This window comes from Saccostrea cucullata, unplaced genomic scaffold (genome assembly GCF_032062105.1).
Source record: "Saccostrea cucullata isolate Sc308-1 unplaced genomic scaffold, CSIRO_AGI_Scuc_v1 ctg9498, whole genome shotgun sequence".
Lineage (NCBI taxonomy): Eukaryota > Metazoa > Mollusca > Bivalvia > Ostreida > Ostreidae > Saccostrea > Saccostrea cuccullata.
The window spans coordinates 16,648-33,211 of NW_026932074.1; the positions used below are offsets into that span (position 1 = coordinate 16,648).

Below are 16,564 nucleotides of genomic sequence, written 5' to 3' on the forward strand. Positions count from 1 at the left end.
GGCCAAAACTTTATAATAACCGACTATGATAATAACCATAGACAGGTGAAATTCATCTCCGAGGTCTGACATGAACATGATTTAATAAATAACATGCCTGCCGTTTTTACATTATATTAATTAAGTGTTATGTTATGTAATTTCACATTTTTAGATTTATTTGAAATACAAGTTAACTTTCATACCATTTAACAATTTTTACTTACTGTTTTAAAATTTTATATAAATAAATTCACTTTCCTAAAGCTTAATAATCTCCAAACTCAATCTTCTAGATGCCTTGGCATCCATCTTGTTTACTTTCATTTTGATCTACTTTCGTTTTTTACCTCTATGATCAATTCAATCTAACAATAATTCGTTCGTTTTTTTTACGTTGCATATTAAATAAAACACAAAAAGAGTAAATGTATATAAATATATTAAAACGAAACGAAAGAACATTTAGGTACAAAGATGTAAGTTCAACATTACAGCATGACACAACTTGCTTACCAATTACATAATATTTACGGTATCAAAATAATGTTACAACATAACAGTGCATGCATTAAAATTGTTTCTTTAATTCTTTTTCCTTTTTTGCAACCTGTAAGTGAACATATCCAAGCTAAGTGTCCGGGAAAAATCATCTCAAACACAAGCCCAATTATTTTCTTCTTTCCACCCAAGCGGATATTCTATTTCTATGTGCAACTTTGATCAGCCATTATTGCCCTGTCCTACCCCCAGGGGTCATGATTTGAACAAGCCTAAATCTACACTACCTGAAGATGCTCCCATATAAATACATGTATGCAGATCATTCATGCCTTTGCTAATTCTTGAGAAGATTTTTAAAGAATTTTCCTATATATTTCTATGTAAAACTTTAATCAGCCATTGTGACCCTGCCCTTCCCCCGGGAATCATGATTTGAACAAACTTGAGTCTACACTACCTAATCTGAGGATGCTTCTCTGTAAGTTTCATCTTTCCTCGCATAGTGGTTCTAGAGAGGAGGATTTTTAAAACATACAATCAAATTTTCACTATTTCTTAATTATCTCCACTTGAATAAGGGTGTGGCCCTTCATTTGAACAAATCCGATTCCCCTCCACCTAAGGATACTTTGTGGCAAGTTTGGTTGAAATTGGCCCAGTCGTTCTTGAGAAGAAGTTGAAAATGGGAAAAGTTAACAACGACGACTACCACGATGACGACAGACAACAGATAAACTTTGATCAGAAAAGCTGCTTCACTTGAGCCTTCCGCTCAGGTGAGCTAAAAAGACTAAATTCAAATAGTTGGGCCAGTCAAGAACGTAACCTTTAACACAAAATAAACAAGCGAAATTCAAAGAATTCTGCTCCCCTGCATGCTTTCGGTGTCTTTGTAAGTGACATGTCATTTGTTAAGGCATATTGCTTCAAATATGAACGTCCTATCACTTTCATTCAGAGCTTATCAGCAAGGTTGATTTTTTTTTAAAAAAAGGTAGATAATAGTGCAGGTCACCCATTTTCGCCCCACCCTACCCATGGGGTCATGATTTGAACAAACGTTAATCTACACTACCTAAGGTATGATTCCACAGTCATGAGTTTCATCTTTCCTGGCCCATTGTTTCTTGAGAGGAGGATTTTTTTTAAAATGCCATTAATTTTTCACTAATTCAAAATTAAATCCCTTTGGAAGAGGGTGTGGCCCTTCATTTGAACAAACTTAAATCCCCTTCACCTTAGGATACTTTGTGGCAAGTTTGGTTGAAATTGGCGTATTGGTTCTTGAGAAGAAGATGAAAATGTGAAAAGTTTACGATGACAACGACGACTATGTACAACAACGACAATGACAGACAATGGACAAATTTCGTTAAGAAAAGCTCACTTAAGCCCTCTGCTTAGGTGAGCTAAAAATTAATGTTTCAATTTTTAATGACCATCTCTACTCCAATGCAAAATGTATTTTTTAACATCAATTCTAAATTTTAAAATAATTAGTTCATAAATAGTTTTACAGCTTGATATTGTCATATGAACAAGTCGTTTTATACTATTTTACCTTTTTTAAAAAAAGAAATCAACCTTGCTGATAACCTCTGAATGAAAATGATAGGACGTTCATATTTGAAGCAATATGCCTTAACAAATGACATGTCACTTACAAAGACACCGAAAGCATGCAGGGGACCAGAATTCTTTGAATTTCGCTTGTTTATTTTGTGTTAAAGGTTACGTTCTTGACTGGCCCAACTATTTGAATTTAGTCTTTTTAGCTCACCTGAGCAGAAGGCTCAAGTGAAGCAGCTTTTCTGATCAACAAAATAAACAAGCGAAATTCAAAGAATTCTGGTCCCCTGCATGCTTTCGGTGTCTTTGTAAGTGACATGTCATTTGTTAAGGCATATTGCTTCAAATATGAACGTCCTATCATTTTCATTCAGAGGTTATCAGCAAGGTTGATTTTTTTTTTTAAAAAAGGTAAATATATCATTTTACATATAAAAGGTGTTACTATTAAGCTTATTTATTTAATTTTCACTAAACAGTACCTGGCATTTATCCCTAGGAAAAATAATCAAACATAACACACTATCAGTGAATATAAACCACTATTAATTACTTCCACAGAAAAATGTATGTAAATAACACCTTAATTAAATTTGACGTGACCTATCAAAATGTTATCAATAATTTATTTGATTATAAATTGACAGAGTAATATACTGCAAATTTCTATTTTTTTTTTAAATTTAGATCTAATGGCAGATCACTCTAACGGGATAACAAGAGGTCCAGGTGCCACATCACTCACCTGAGCAATTGGCTAGGAAAAATCACATATCAGATCAGAACTGAAAGTTTACTGAGGGTAGGGGAGCTTGAATTTTTACCCCCCAGGGGGTCATGATTTGAACAAACTTGAATCTACACTACCTGAGGATGATTCCCTATAAATATCACTAAGCATGGCTTTAAAGTACTTGAAAAGAAGATTTTAAAAGGTTTCCCTTAGATATTCCTATGTAAAACTTTTATCGGCCATTTGGCCCCACCCTATCCCCGAGGGTCATGATTTGAAAAAAACTTGAATCTCCACTACCTGAGGATCTTTCCTGTCCCAGTGGTTCTTGAGAAGAAGATTTTTTAAAAATGCCATTAATTTTTCTCTAATTCATAATTATCTCCCCTTAGTTCATTTGAACAAATTTGAATCCCCTTTACCCAAGGATACTTTGTAGCAAGTTTGGTTGAAATTGGCCAAGTGGTTCTTGAGAAGAAGATGAAAATGTGAAAAATTTACAACAACAACAATGACGACAATGACAGACAATGGACAAATTTTGAACAGAAAAACTCACTTGAGCCTTTGGCTAAGGTGAGCTAAAAATACTATAGAATCGGAACTCTTTAATGTGCAATTTAGAGAGGGTTCTTAATTCAGTCAAATTTCAAGCTCTAAATTTGGAGACATTAAGTCATAGTGTATTTAGGTCTTGTCACAGGTATTAGTTATACACATATTCAATATGAAAGCCTTACATCTTTTCTTTCAAAAGTTATGGCCAGTTCAAAGTAATATTTAAATTATTTAAAATTACGTCAAACTTCAAGGTCATGGGGTCCAAAATTACAGTGTATTTAGAATTGTCTGATACAGGTAATATACATGCGTAATATGAAAGCTCTACCTTTTCTCATTCAAAAGTTATAATCAATTCAAATGTTTATTTTTTTTTTAAAGCTATATATGGCGCATCTGAGCTAAAAAATAAAAATACGAGGTTGTGTGTAGATTAAGTTGATATATGATATCTACATTCAAATTAAAATTTCCACCGATTTTAACCTTAAATATTCCCATGTTTTCGTAGTTAAATTGATTTTAAACTGAGTCTGATATTTTTATCCGAGTCGGAAATAAATCAGTTATTGATTTAAATCTTGGATATCTAAGAAACACGATTGATTTAAATTGTGTAATTTACAGGAAAGTCCTATCTTTATATAAAGTAACAAATTTTATAGAAAGATCTTTTTTATTTTAGTAAGTCTGAACTTATGAAAAATACGCCTTATATCACTTTAAAAAGTAGGTTCTAAACTAGAATTAAGGTCATGGGGTCAAAAATCATGGTGTATTTAGAAAGGTCTTGTCACAGGTAAAATACACGTGTAATATGCATATGAAAGCCTCATCTCTTTTCATTCACTCATTCATAAGATATGACCAAGGTTCAAGTTATTGTGATGGACGGACAGAACTATAGACTGACGGATGAATGAGATTTAATGTCAACAAAAATAACAATAATAGCAACGGTTACAATAATTTTGAGGGGTTAAACGCACAAATTTTTTGTCAGTGTTCTTTATCAGGTTATACCAGTATAACTTGGATTGCTATTTAAAGCTTACTGTACAGCTACAATCCTTAGCTAAAAAAAGCAACGTATGTAAACCAAGCTACAGTACCTGTTCATAATTGAATCATTATTGTATTTTTCCAATATATATTTCAATGAAAGATGAATTTTACAGAAAATTAAATATTAATGCAGTGTTCTTTTATTGCTCATTTTTATGACTAAAACACCAAAAAATTCTTGTAGTTTTTTCCTACATCATTTCAAAATAATTTACCTGTAGGCATGGTGGTGATATCACAGGTCAAGTAAGAAATAACAAGAGGCCTCTCATCTGAGTAGCTTTGACCATGCTGTTCTTTACCAGATTTCTCTCTTGTAATACCTTTTGTGACCCCATCCTACCCCATGGGTAATAATTTGGACAATTTAAAATGTAAACTACCCCAAGATGCTTTCGCATAAGTTTTTAAGCTTTTCTGGTCCACTAGTTCCTGAGAAAATTAAAGATTTTGAAAAACTTTTCCTACATATTTCTATGTAAAAGTTTGATTCCCTATAGTAGCCCGGTCCTGCCCCCCGGGGTCAAGATTTGTACAAATTTTACCCCAGGATGCTTCCACATATGTTTCAGCTTTTCTGGTGTGGTGGTTTTGAGAAGAAAATTTTTAAAGATTTTTCCTAGATATTTCTTTGTAAAACTTTGAATCCCTAAAGTGGCCCCCGCCCTAACCCCGGGGGTCATGATTTGAACAATTAAGAATCTATACTACCTAAAACTGCTTCCACATAAGTTTTAGCTTTTCTGACCCAGTGGTTCTTGAGAAGAAGATTTCTGAAGATTTTTCCTATATATATTTCTATGTAAAACTTTGATTCCCTATTGCAACCCTGCCGAATCCCCAGGGGTCATGATTTGAACAATTTAGAATCTACACTACCCCAAGATGCTTCCACATAAGTTTCACCTTTTCTGACCCAGTGGTTTTTGAGAAGAAGATTTTTAAAGATTATTCCTATATATTCTATGTAAAACTTTGATTCCCTATTAAAGACATTTAAAAGAACAGCGCTTGGACATAAATTAAATCTGAATTGTTTCGTGTCAAAGATTGCTGCTGACTACATATCCAGTGTGACCACTTTTTTTAGTTAAAACTGACCTCACATCATATTTAAGAAAAAAAAAAGTTTTTTTCAATGAAGCACAGATGTGTGCCAAAAGAGAAGAGAATTTTATTTTTCCTCTATATATATTTTTATATTGAAAACAACATCTAGTAAAATCACTGGCAAATTCTCGATTTTTGTCCAATTTCATTATTTATTTAAGTTAAACTAGAACATGTGTAGTTATCTTTTTCTTGTAAAGAGATCATTTTTTACATTTTTTAAAAAAAGTTTTTCATTGTTTTTGATAAAAGATTTAACATAAAAAGCTTAACATAAAATTTCTAAAATTCAAGATCAATGTTGTGATTATGCAACTTAAATTTTCATATTGCACTTGAATACAATATTTTTAAAATATGGATGCTGATCAGGCATAACTACAAATAATTTAATTTCACTTGTATCAAGCAATTTCTTTGGCTGAATTATTCAGAGGAACATATAACATTTTGTATAACATAACTTGCCTACGTCACAATGAGTTACGTCAAAAACGTATTACTCCGCTTAACGTTACTTTTAAAATATTGCTCAATTTGAAGCCTTTTTTCGGAGGAAATATTGTCTCATTGTCTACCCTGAAATTAAATTATAAGGAATGAAGCTAATTTCAACTTATGTTATCCGATATAACAAAACTTGGGACAGTTTACGCTTTCTTATAAACCGCTTCGCGTAAACTGCCCCAAGTTATGTTATATCGGATAACATAAGTTGAAATAAGCTTCATTCCTTAATTAACACTACAACACTTCAACAAATTTGTGCTAAAATCTGTCAAAAATTGTTGCCATAAACCAGTAATATTAAAAATGTTGTTTTCAATGAAATATGTACAGAAAAAATGAAATTATCTTTAATTTTGGCACAAATCTATATATAGATCTAGTTTGAAAATACAAATATGTTTCACTTATGGCACTGTAGAATATACCAATTGTTTTAAATTGGTTCTGCTTAATGCAGCACAATGATGTGTATTTCAATTTTCATTGAAAAAGACAACTCTCAGTTTAGATAAAGCTTTAATTGTAAGAGACTCCGAAAACAGCCATCATCGACTTCCATTGTAGCACAAACTACTTCACACACCGTTAGGCTGTTCAAATCGAATCAACATTGAGAAAAAACACATTAAATACTTACGGTGTAAAGGAAATATTGATGAGAGACCCTTTCTTGTATTAACTTTTCTATGTCTTTAACTATACAACCACAAATTAATTAAGACGACAAAAATGCAGTGCAATGAAATGTCTGAATAAATCTCCTTCTTCCTCTCTTCTCCAGACGTAAACAAAGAATGACGTCACTTCCGAGCGGCACGGGGTAAATAAAGTTCGGCAACTTCAGGAGAATGTGACTAAAATGGGTATTGAAATGCGAGCCGGGTCGGGAATTTTGAAAATACTCAATTATTTGTCATGAAATTTACATTTCAAAATAATTAAAAACAAAATATGCCTTTGTTGAGACCAGGGACCTATAGTATATAGGTCCCTGTTGAGACTTTCAAATCCAAGTAGCACCTTTTTTATTACTTGTCGCCGGTTGTCATTTTCCCGGTGATTATAATGGGCACTGTACAGTTAATTGTGTGTCAAAAGTGAAGATAATTTTATGTTTTCTTTAGACTTTATATATTTCTTTGAAAACAATATTTTGTAAAATCGTTGGTATGACATTTCTAGACAGATTTTATTAAAATTTCTTGATAATCCAAGAAATTGTTGTAGTTAAAAAAAAAAAAAAAAAAAAAAAATTGTTTTTACATGTATCTGATAAGCATTGATAATTTAAAAATATTGTAATTTAAGTGTGACACGAATTTTTAAGTCATATACTCACAATGAAGTATATAGTCAACATTGATCTTGAATTTTAGAACTGATGTTTAGTGATGAACTATATTTTACTACATATATTAAACATGTAATGATGTTTTAAAGAAAGATGACTACACATTTTCTGGTTTAAGTACTGAAAAAAATAATTAAATTGGACAAAATTGACCATTTACCTATATGATTTTACATAAATGTTGTTTTCAATGAAATATATAGAGAAAAAATAAAATTTATCTTCACTTTTGGCACGCCACTGTAGTTAACCCGTTTGACATATTGTTCTGTTTTGCACTTAAAATAAAAAAAAAAATCACGGTTTTTGTGTGTTAGATAAATAAAATTATTAAATAAAAATAAACTTCAATTGCCCAAAACGTACAACCATTATTTAAATAATATTTACTGATTGTAAAAAATACACTTGATAAATCAGTAATGTAGCATCGTATTGGAAGGGGGGGGGGGGCAGCCAGAGAAAAAAACGTATACCGAAAATATTGACAAGCAGAAAAAAGGAGCATTGCTCAAAGTCGAAAATCCTATTTCGTAGGGGTTGGGGTTGTGGTTGTAGGTGCTAACTTAATTTTTCAATAATGCAAACTTCTTTCATTTCCAGATTTTTGACACACGACACTAAATTTCCCTTATATCATTTTACAGTAGTAGGAAGTGGGGGGGGGGGGGGGGGCTGCCTGTCAATGAACGTTTTCAATAGTAAAAGAAGTGTTAGGGTAAAAGTAGGAGGAGCAGCCCCCCTGATCGTGTATGCACATGTAATTAGATGCATATTTGGTCATTGCCAGAGGTCAAATAAAAGAAATGAAAATACGCCATGGCCAACTACAGAAAAGTTTTATTTTTTTTCACTTCTTTATGAATGTTTTGCTGCGCTACACGCTGCTGAAATGAAATGAAATGAATAGTTTGTAATGTTTATAAAAAGTTTTATAACTTTGCAGTTTCGATTTCACGTGATTTTTTTTAAAAATCGGACGGAAGACCTCTCGTTGCTCGCAACGAGTTTCGCTTCTAGTTTTTCTTCTTCTTCTTCTTCTTCCTGGGTACTTTTTTGTCCGGGAATGATCTCGTAAACTATACATCCGACTAAGGTGAAATGTTTTTAGGGTCAGTAGACATGTTATGTAGATTTGCGGAACGAAGGTCATTTTGCGCGCACGTGCTTGCAAGAGCGTGCACGTGCAACATGTGAAATGACCGATTTAATTGATATAGGTGTAACTTTTTAAATTTTTGATGAAATGCTTTGAAACTTATAATATAAGGATATTTAGAAGCATAGACAAGATGACATGGTCAAAATAGCAAGATCTCACGCACATGCACGTGCGCTTTCCTCTGATTGGCTGAAACTAAAGACTCAATATCTTTCTTATTTTTTGACGAAATCCTTTGAAATTTTGAAAATAGCCATGCATTAGGATATCCTACAACAAGATATATAGCAATTATCATGAAAGCACGTGCATGCACGTGTGCTGCAATCTGATTGGCTTAAACTTTAAATAGCTATAACTCCCTTGATTTTCAACCAAACAGGATGGGATTTGGAACATAGATAGATATACTAGACTACTACAAGAAAACATGGTCACCATGCACATGCATACACGTGCATGTACGTGCGCTGCAATCTGATTGGCTGAAACTTTAAACAGCTATAACTCCCCTGGTTTTCAACCAAACGGGGTGGGATTTAGAACATAGATAGATGTAACGGACATCTACAAGACGATATGGTCACCATGCTCAAGTATGCACGTGAAATAAGCAAAATAAAAAAAAACACTTGAATGAGCGTATCTTTTTGATACTTTTGGATTAAATGCTTTAATATTTAGTATATAAAAATATATAGATTGTGTAGACAAGATGATATGGTCATTACGCACATGCATTCACATGTGCACGCAAAATTTGAATGAACTTTGTACACTTCTGGATAAACGTTATTAAAGTCTCAAATGCATCGAGTTTGTCTTATTTAATGAAGCTTACAGGGAATATGGCACCAAAAGGGAGTTGGGGAGCGTTTGGGGAACATCTGTAACGGTCCCCGTTACAATTAGCACTAGTTATGTTCCCCAAACGAAGTTGGGGAACATATTGTTTTTACTCTGTTTTTTATTATTATTATTTTTCTTCTTCTTCCTGGATACTTTTTTGTCCGCGAGTGATCTTGTAAACTGTTCACCCGAAGTAGGTAAAACCTTTTTAGGGTTAGTAGACATGTTATGTAGATTTGCGGAATCAAGGTCATTTTCCGCGCACGTGCTTGCAAGAGCGTGCACGTGCAACACGTGAAAAGACCAATATAATAGATATGGCCGTAACTTTTCTATTTTTTGACTATATGCTTTGAAACTCATAATATAAGTATATATTAGTTCTATAGGCATGATGACATGTTCCTCGCGCACGTGCTTGCAAGAGCGCGCACGTGCAACACGTGAAATGTCTAATATAATAGATATAGTTGCAACTTTTCTATTTCTTGATGAAATGCTTTGAAACTTATAATATGAGGATATATTAGTAGTATAGACATGATTACACAGTCAAAATAGCAAGATCTCACGCGCATGCGCATGCACTCTGCTCTGATTGGCTGAAACAAAAGTATCAATATCTTTTTTGTTTTTCGACAAAATCCTTTGAAATTTTGAACATATTCATACACTATAAAGATCTACAGCATGATTTAAAAGAATTATCTTGAAAACATGCGCATGCACGTGTGCTGCAACCTGATTGGCTGAAACTTTAAATGTCTGTAACTTTCTAAGTTCTCAACGAAACGGGATGAAATTCAGAATATGAATAGGTATAATTGATTCCTAAATTATGCTTCTATCAAATTTGAATGCAAGGACATGCATGCATGCACGTGCGCATGCACAATACGTAAAATCACCAAAATATTCGAAAAGTGGTAACATTTATATTTTTATGATATTTTGATTGATTCTCACGATAAAAAGATAGGTTAATGGCATGCAAGTGCGTGCGCATGCAATACGTTAAATGGGATATAGTTGATTTCATTGTAGTATTGATAATTCTTTGATGAAATCCTTTGATACTGAGCATATTTTTAAAAAAGTCTTACAGGAAAATGGATCAAGAAGGGAGTTGGGGAGCGTTTGGGGAACATCTGTAACGGTCCCCGTTACAATTAGAACTAGTTATTATTATTTTTCTTCTTCTTCTTCCTGGAACTTTTTTGTCCGGGAATGATCTTGTAAACTGTTCGTCCGATGTAGGTAAAACCTTTTTAGGGTAAGTAGACATGTTATGTAGATTTGCGGAATCAAGGTCATTTTGCGCGCACGTGCTTGCAAGAGCGTGCACGTGCAACACGTGAAATGACCAATATAATAGATATAGCCACAACTGTTCTATTTTTAAATAAAATGCTTTGAAACTCATAATGTGAGGATATATTAGTAGTATAGACATGACGACATGGTGAAAATAGCAAGATCTCACGTGCATGCACGTGCACTTCGCTCTGATTGGCTGCAACTAAAGTCTCAATATCTTTCTTGTTTTTTGACGAAATCCTTTGAAATTTTGAGCATAGCCATGCATTAGGATATCCTACAACATGAAATAAAGCAATTATCATGAAAACACGTGCATGCACGTGCGCTGCAATCTGATTGGCTGAAACTTTAAACAGCTATAACTCCCTTGGTTTTCAACCAAACAGGATGGGATTTGGAACATAGATAGATATAATGGACTTCTACAAGTAGGTATGGTCACCATGCACATGCATACACGTTCGTGTACATGTGCTGCAATCTGATTGGCTGAAACTTTAAACAGCTATAACTCCCTTAGTTTTCACCCAAACGGGGTGGAATTTAGAACATAGATAGATATAATAGACTTCTACAAGAAGGTATGGTCACCATGCTCATGTATGCACGTGCGTGCACGTGAAATGAGTAAAATCAAACATACACTTGAATGAGCGTATTTTTTAAAATAATTTTGGATTAAATACTTTAATATTCAGTATATTAAAAATATAGATTGTGTAGACAAGATGATATGATCATGACGCAAATGCATTCACATGTGCACGCGTGCAATGCTAAAGTTTAAATGAATTTTGTACACTTCTTTGTTAATGTTGTTAAAATCTCAGATGCATAGAGGTTGTCTTATTTAATGAAGCTTACAGTGAATATGGCACCAAAAGGGAGTTGGGGAGCGTTTGGGGAACATCTGTAACGGTCCCCGTTACAATTAGCACTAGTTATTCCAATGTTTTCCAAATGTCGCAAGAGAGCAGAGAGCGAGGGGAGGAAGGAAGGGTGGGACTTCTGATTAACTATTGATTCTTAGTTATGTTCCCCAAACGAAGTTGGGGAACATATTGTTTTTACTCTGTTTCTTATTAAGGTCTTCCGTCTTCAGCGGAAGACCTTTCTGTTATTCTTAGGTTTCTTTTCCACAGTTTTTATTATTTTTTTTCTTACATATTTTGTGCACGCGAATTCTCAAAAACGCCTTGATCGATTTTTATGAAACTTTCAGGAATGATAGAACATAAAAAAATCTAGATATATATTTTTTTGTTTTGATGACGTCACTTCCGGTTCGGAGATTCTGCGATTTTGTCATTTTTAGAGGGTCACTTTGTCCGGCAATGTTCTCAAAAACCATTGAAGATAGAAGTGTGAATTTTTGAAGGATGCTAGAGCAAACTTTGGAGAAGTGCCTTTTGTATATCACAACTACCGGAAGTACGAAGCGCCGACGCTCGCTATGTCCCGAAAATAGACCTATCGCGAATTTCAAAATTTTTAACATCTTTTCTACGATAGCTTTTTACCTGGAAATATTTTGTTAAAACATATAGAACAAAAGAAGTGTAGAATTCCAAGATCTTTCAAATGATATCTTGTAAAAAGGGCTGGCCCCTAAAATTAAGGGCCTAGAGGGGCCGAAAGTTTTTTCTTTATATCTCAAAACGTATCGAGAATCTGTAATACATCAAAGAAGCAAAGTTGTCCAAAATGTTAAGCTTAATCTTTTGGCGTCTTCAAAATACGTCCGGCGTCGTCACTTCCGGCAAAACCGGAAGTGGTCGGAAAATGCGTATTTTTGCCGAGCTTGGGAAGTTTTTGGGTAACATATGTCTCTGGGAGCATAAAAATTAATTTTCCGTCCGTCGTCGTCACTTCCGGTCAAACCGGAAGTAGCAAAAAATGGCTTATTTTTGCATTAATTAACATAGTTTTAGATGATTCAACCCATTTTTTGGCGTTATTTCTCATTTTTGTTGAAAATGAAAGCTACTTCCGGTCGAACAGGACGGAAGACCTACTCGTTGCTTTGCAACGAGCTTTGCTCTAGTTATTATTATTATTATTTTTCTTCTTCTTCTTCCTGGGTACTTTTTTGTCCGGGAATGATCTTGTAAACTGTTCGTCCGATGTAGGTAAAACCTTTTTAGGGTCAGTAGACATGTTATGTAGATTTGCGGAATCAAGGTCATTTTGTGCGCACGTGCTTGCAAGAGCGCGCACGTGCAACACGTGAAATGACCAATATAATAGATAGAGCCGCAACTTTTCTTTTTTTTTGATGAAATGCTTTGAAACTCATAATGTGAGGATATATTAGTAGTATAGACATGACGACATGGTCAAAATTGCAAGATCTCACGCGCATGCACGTGCGCTTCGCTCTGATTGGCTGACACTAAAGTCTCAATATCTTTCTTGTTTTTTGACGAAATCCTTTGAAATTTTAAACATAGACATGCATTATGATATCCTACAACGTGATATATAGCAATTATCATGAAAACACGTGCATGCACGTGCTCTGCAATTTGATTGGCTTAAACTTTAAATAGCTATAACTCCCTTGGTTTTCAACCAAACAGGATGGGGTTTGGAACATAGATAGATATAATAGACTCCTACAAGAAGGTATGGTCATCATGCACGTGCACGCACGTGCGTGCATTTGGAACGAGTGAAAAGAAAAAAACACTTGAAAGAGTGAATTTTCATACTTTTGGACTGAATGCTTTAATATATTGTATATTAAAATATGTAGATAGTGTAGACAAGATGATATGATCATAACGCACATGCATTCACATGCGCACGGGTGCAATGCTAAAATTTGAATATAATTGGTATCCTTGTGAGAAAACGTTGTTAAAGTAAAAAATGCACAGAGTTTGTCTTATTTAATGAAGCTTACAGGGAATATGGCACCAAAAAGGAGTTGGGGAGTGTTTGGGGAACATCTGTAACGGTTCCCGTTACAATTAGCACTAGTTAAAAGATGCTTTACCTATCATTGAGTTGTTGACGTCTAAAGTAAGGTTGGTAAAAGCACTTGCGTTCAGCAGAGCCTCGTGGAAGGCGGTGTTGATGGACTCGTCAGAATGTGTGATGTTCGTGTCGTTCTTAAACTCTATAGAGAATAGCACGATCACGCTGCCTTTCCTGGATAAAACAGAAGATAAATACTTAAATCCATGGATACATACAACATGGCCATTAGTGCAAATGTGCAGTTAAATATATACTTGCAAAAAAAATCTCCTTAAATTTATACTATTTAAAATTATAAACCGTTCTGTGCATAAGAAATACGATCTGCTTTTGTTCAGCATATACACTTATAAGTTTCTACAAACTTTCTTGGAATCATTAAAATCTGTTTCAATTAAATATCTTACTTGAATTGCCTGATGTAGGAACCGTGAAAGTAACTGGAAATAGGTCCGTTCTTAAAAAGTGAGTCAATCTGAAAGAAAGTCATTCAACGTAAAGTGAACGAAATTTATGTGATTTCCTGTTAGAAGCATTGTTGCTAAAGGAAGCATTTTTAAACTAATTTCAGTGACAAAAAATATGATGAATATCCTCAAGTTCTCGAGTTTAATTTGTTTATAACTAATTACCACAGAAAGCACCATTTCCTCCACTTGTTGGTACGCTATTGACGACTTATTTAGGAAATCGTCCGTCCATTCTATGCCATCAGTAATTTTCATAATTCCCTCTCTAACTAAGGTTGGTACAAACACGTCACGGCGCATGCGCTTTTTAATGCTGTATATTTCTTCATTGCTCTCATTTTGGGATATTTTTTCAGGACTTCTTTGGATATTTTGCTTTGGTTCTAGATCTTCTTCCACTTTAAGCTCCTTGATATTCGTAAAACTTGGATCAAAAGATGACCTTTCGATCTCTCTATTTTTGTGCTCATTTTGCAAAATTGGTAATCTCCAAGCTCCTTTGTCTGCTTCTTTCAGAAACAGATTGTCATTTTCAGATACATCATAAGTTTCAAAACTGAATAATCTCCTGGCCTGTATATGGACACTATCGTATTTTGCTGTCTTGTTAAAGTAGCATTCCAGCCAGTGACGTGATAATGCTCGGAGAGCGTTGTCGATTAGATGTCCTCTGGAGCTCGATCCGTCGTCAAACCTATCTTTCCCGCCATTTTGGGCGGGCGTCTGGCTCCGCCCACGAGAGACAAATCCTCCGGATACAAATACTCCTGCCAAAAAATGTTCTTCATAGTTAAATATATTTAGATTAACATATGAGGCAACTGTCTTATTCAAGGGATTCTTGGCACTTAGGGCACACTCATCACTCTCCTCTTCTCTTTGTTTTGACGAAATTATTGTAATATAGCTTTTTTGTCTCAAAATAAGGGAAAATATCAATATTCTATAGTAATAATATTTTTGAAATCAAATCAAGATAAAAATTATTCTGTTCATGTCTGAAGACTTGATTAGTAGTGTACCAAGCACAGAAGCTTGTTACAAGGTGAAGCACTTTCCCTTTATCTATTTGCACCATTTATCAATGTATATTTACTTGTCTTGTTTGATTTAAATCTGATTTCATGCTTATATATTCTGATTTTATTGTTATTATTTTCAGAAAAATTTGGACTTGCAATAATTATTCGTTTGCAAATATACTGTACAAGTAAATGGAAATCAATTAGTATAAAACCCAAATGATACTTCCCAAAAGCCAAGAGAAAAGTTCGTGCAGTGACAAATAATTCGAGTGTTAAGAGGCTATAATTTACATTTACAGTTTCCGCGCGATACATGTATTTCGGGAAGAAAAAAAAGTTTTAAAGAACAGTGGGAAGAACAGTTTTAAAATATGGCGATCAAGTGATATCACAAAAAAAAAATTCCAATTTTGCCAAAGAAAAAAAACAGATTTTGATTTTTTTTTCTTCAAAAAATATATATATGAATCATTTACTCACCGCTGTTAGGAAACGTGCAAACATTATATATGGAAATTGTTTGCACGTATATCATTGACCAGTGTAAAATGCGAAAGTAATTCAAATTTTTTATATTAAATAAAGTAAATAAAGTAATTCAAATTTTTATATTTTATGTTAGTATTATCTACCTAGTAGAACTCTGGAGAAAAAACTGTTGGCATCTATTTGACAACAGGCTCTAACTGTGATCATTTATAAATCGCGGAAAGAATGTACCAAAAAAGGGAGGTAACACACATAACATAGTCTAAACAAACAAATAAGAAGTGTGGAAGAGCGGAAATGCCGCGAAAATAAAATCGTTGTTACAGGGATATATTAATTAATTTAATTTGCTAGTCTTTGGAATTCCTTTGACATTATTTTAATTTATTATATACATTTACCGATTGTTTATTTTTGTGTCTAAATTTAATCAACATGCTAATGAATATTTCATCCAACCCATCTTTGTAAGAGATTAATTTGACATGATGCGTCAGCTTGATTGAATTAATTAATAAATGATTTGTAGATTGATGGTCTTAAATTCTCAGTGGAATATACATGTATTAATTGAACCAATGCATGAATATGAATTAGCAGAAATGTCAAAATCAAAGCGATAGATTTAACCTGATCGCTATAAGCAAACTCGTCAAAATTATCAATTATCAAGGGAATTAACGTTTTGCTCGCTGTTTAATATTTTTGTGTATCAATACATGTTAGAAAATATTATTAGAGGTACTTTTATTGCACTGATGAATCACAAAACGCGAAATATTTGCACATTAGAATATCCATAAAACAAATGGTGGCATAATTTTGCGTACGGCTTTGTTAGTCACAAGTTCGCGCGTCAATTTTTTTTTAAGTTTTCACACAAAT

At 33.7% G+C, this 16,564-nt stretch overlaps 1 protein-coding gene across 1 annotated transcript in view; it reads right to left on the reverse strand.

The window, feature by feature from the left end:
* Positions 1 to 15,886, reverse strand: part of LOC134234423 (uncharacterized) — a 28,322-nt gene extending 12,436 nt beyond the window's left edge. The window contains exons 1-4 of the mRNA XM_062716483.1: positions 15,823 to 15,886; positions 14,328 to 14,932; positions 14,103 to 14,170; positions 13,712 to 13,866 (exon numbers count right to left, since the gene is read on the reverse strand). Coding sequence (XP_062572467.1) covers positions 13,712 to 13,866; positions 14,103 to 14,170; positions 14,328 to 14,932; positions 15,823 to 15,886 — 892 coding nt within the window. The remainder of the gene's footprint in view (positions 1 to 13,711; positions 13,867 to 14,102; positions 14,171 to 14,327; positions 14,933 to 15,822) is intronic.
* Between the last annotated feature and the right edge of the window lie 678 nt (positions 15,887 to 16,564).